Source organism: Littorina saxatilis, linkage group LG6 (assembly GCF_037325665.1).
Source record: "Littorina saxatilis isolate snail1 linkage group LG6, US_GU_Lsax_2.0, whole genome shotgun sequence".
NCBI lineage: Eukaryota > Metazoa > Mollusca > Gastropoda > Littorinimorpha > Littorinidae > Littorina > Littorina saxatilis.
Window position 1 is genome coordinate 26,243,977 of NC_090250.1, and position 2,500 is coordinate 26,246,476.

A 2,500-nucleotide genomic window follows, 5' to 3' on the forward strand; every position below is an offset into this window, starting at 1 on the left:
AATATATAAAGCACGGGTGTCGTTTGGCGTAAGCGGTCGGCGGAGCGCCCAACTAATATTCAAATTGTAGAAAACTGTGCCGTCACTTCGGCAGAATTGCTGAGCTTTTTCGTACAAGAGGTGACAAGATGGCACCAAGGACGGTCTGTCACCATCAAAAATGTCACAGCTTTTACGAATACGGTAATTCGGCAAATTTGCTAGAAAAGAAAATAAGTCCCAAGAGCCATCCCTGCAACGGGGATCGTGCAGACAATGTAACCTGACAGTCCTGTGTCTGTGTGAATTGTAACCTGGCGGTCACGATGTTATGTCTATTGACGCACAAGACATGACAATGTAAACTGACAGTCCTGTGTCTGTGTGAATTGTAACCTGGCGGTCACGATGTTATGTCTATTGACGCACAAGACATGACAATGTAAACTGACAGTCCTGTGTCTGTGTGAATTGTAACCTGGCGGTCACGATGTTATGTCTATTGACGCACAAGACATGACAATGTAAACTGACAGTCCTGTGTCTGTGTGAATTGTAACCTGGCGGTCACGATGTTATGTCTATTGACGCACAAGACATGACAATGTAACCTGACAGTCCTGTGTCTGTGTGAATTGTAACCTGGCGGTCACGATGTTATGTCTATTGACGCACAAGACATGACAATGTAAACTGACAGTCCTGTGTCTGTGTGAATTGTAACCTGGCGGTCACGATGTTATGTCTATTGACGCACAAGACATGACAATGTAACCTGACAGTCCTGTGTCTGTGTGAATTGTAACCTGGCGGTCACGATGTTATGTCTATTGACGCACAAGACATGACAATGTAACCTGACAGTCCTGTGTCTGTGTGAATTGTAACCTGGCGGTCACGATGTTATGTCTATTGACGCACAAGACATGACAATGTAAACACTGACAGTCCTGTGTCTGTGGGAATTGTCACGAACCTGGCGGTCACGATATTATGTCTATTGACGTACAAGACATGACAATGTAAACACTGACAGTCCTGTGTCTGTGTGAATTGTAACCAGGCGGTCACGATGTTATGTCTATTGACGCACAAGACATGACAATGTAAACACTGACAGTCCTGTGTCTGTGTGAATTGTAACCTGGCGGTCACGATGTTATGTCTATTGACGCACAAGACATGACAATGTAAACACTGACAGTCCTGTGTCTGTGTGAATTGTAACCTGGCGGTCACGATGTTATGTCTATTGACGCACAAGACATGACAATGTATACTGACAGTTGTCGTCCTGTGTCTGTGTGTTTCAGCCAAGCCGTCACGATGATGTCATTATTGACGCACAAGACAAGACGATGTAAACTGACAGTTGTCGTCCTGTGGCTGTGTGTTTCAGCCAAGCCGTCACGATGTTATGTCTATTGACGCACAAGACATGACAATGTAAACTGACAGTTGTTGTCCTGTGTCTGTGTGTTTCAGCCAAGCCGTCACGATGTTATGTCTATTGACGCACAAGACATGACAATGTATACTGACAGTTGTCGTCCTGTGTCTGTGTGTTTCAGCCAAGCCGTCACGATGATGTCATTATTGACGCACAAGACATGACAATGTATACTGACAGTTGTCGTCCTGTGTCTGTGTGTTTCAGCCAAGCCGTCACGATGATGTCCTTACTGATGCCCAAGAAGACGGTGGGGTTCGACACCCCCGCCATCGCCCCTGACGTTTCCGATAGCGACAGCGACTCTGACGAGGACAAACCTGGCAACATACTGAAGAAAGCCATGCAGGTATGAAAACAAAAAAAGAATTATCACAACAATTGCAGCAGCAGCAAAGGTTATCCCGTATGATTTGGCCTTTTTGACAAAAACAGCAACAACAACTACAACAACAATACGGTTATAGGGTACAAACAGATCATACAGCAGAAACAACACACACAAAAACAGTAGCTTTTTCGGAATCGCTCTGTACACACACACACACACACACACACAAGCACACACACACACATACACAGTGACACGCATACACACACACATGCATACACCACCATCCTCGTCTCGATTCACAATCTATCTTAAAACAATTAGTCAAAACAAAATGTAAGCAAAATAAAGAAATAAAAACTGTTTCTCGTCCTGTTCTGATTGACAGCTGACCACCAAGCACCGCTTCAAGCAGCTGATCGGGGACGCTGTGCAGCTTGACCGCCGTAACACCATGGCCTTCAAAAACCTGTCGGAGGATACACAGCACATCAGGCAGCGGCGACTCGCCAAGATGCGAGGGTTGGGCAAAAAAAAGTTGAACATTCCCAGGCTGGCTGATCTCGTCCGCTCACCTAACGATAAGGTAAAGGAATTATTTGTGTGCGTGGGTGTGTATGTGTGTGTGTATGTGTGTGTGTGTGTGTGTGTGTGTGTGTGTGTGTGTGTGTATGTGTGTGTGCGTACGTGCGAGCGTGCGTGCGTGCGTATGTGTGCAGGGCCGGACCCAGGGGGGGGTT

At 46.0% G+C, this 2,500-nt stretch overlaps 3 protein-coding genes across 4 annotated transcripts in view; 2 read left to right on the forward strand and 1 right to left on the reverse strand.

Annotated features, from left to right (window-relative positions):
• The window catches only part of LOC138968852 (uncharacterized), a 147,025-nt gene that overhangs the window by 132,462 nt on the left and 12,063 nt on the right, over window positions 1–2,500 (forward strand). The gene's annotated exons all lie outside the window — the stretch shown is intronic.
• Window positions 1–2,500, reverse strand: part of LOC138968860 (uncharacterized) — a 510,049-nt gene that overhangs the window by 78,048 nt on the left and 429,501 nt on the right. The window lies entirely within an intron of this gene.
• Window positions 1,650–2,500, forward strand: part of LOC138967964 (uncharacterized) — a 52,548-nt gene continuing 51,697 nt past the window's right edge. Inside the window, exons 1-2 of the mRNA XM_070340525.1 lie at window positions 1,650–1,778; window positions 2,149–2,346. Of these exons, the coding sequence (XP_070196626.1) occupies window positions 1,650–1,778; window positions 2,149–2,346 (327 nt within the window). The remainder of the gene's footprint in view (window positions 1,779–2,148; window positions 2,347–2,500) is intronic.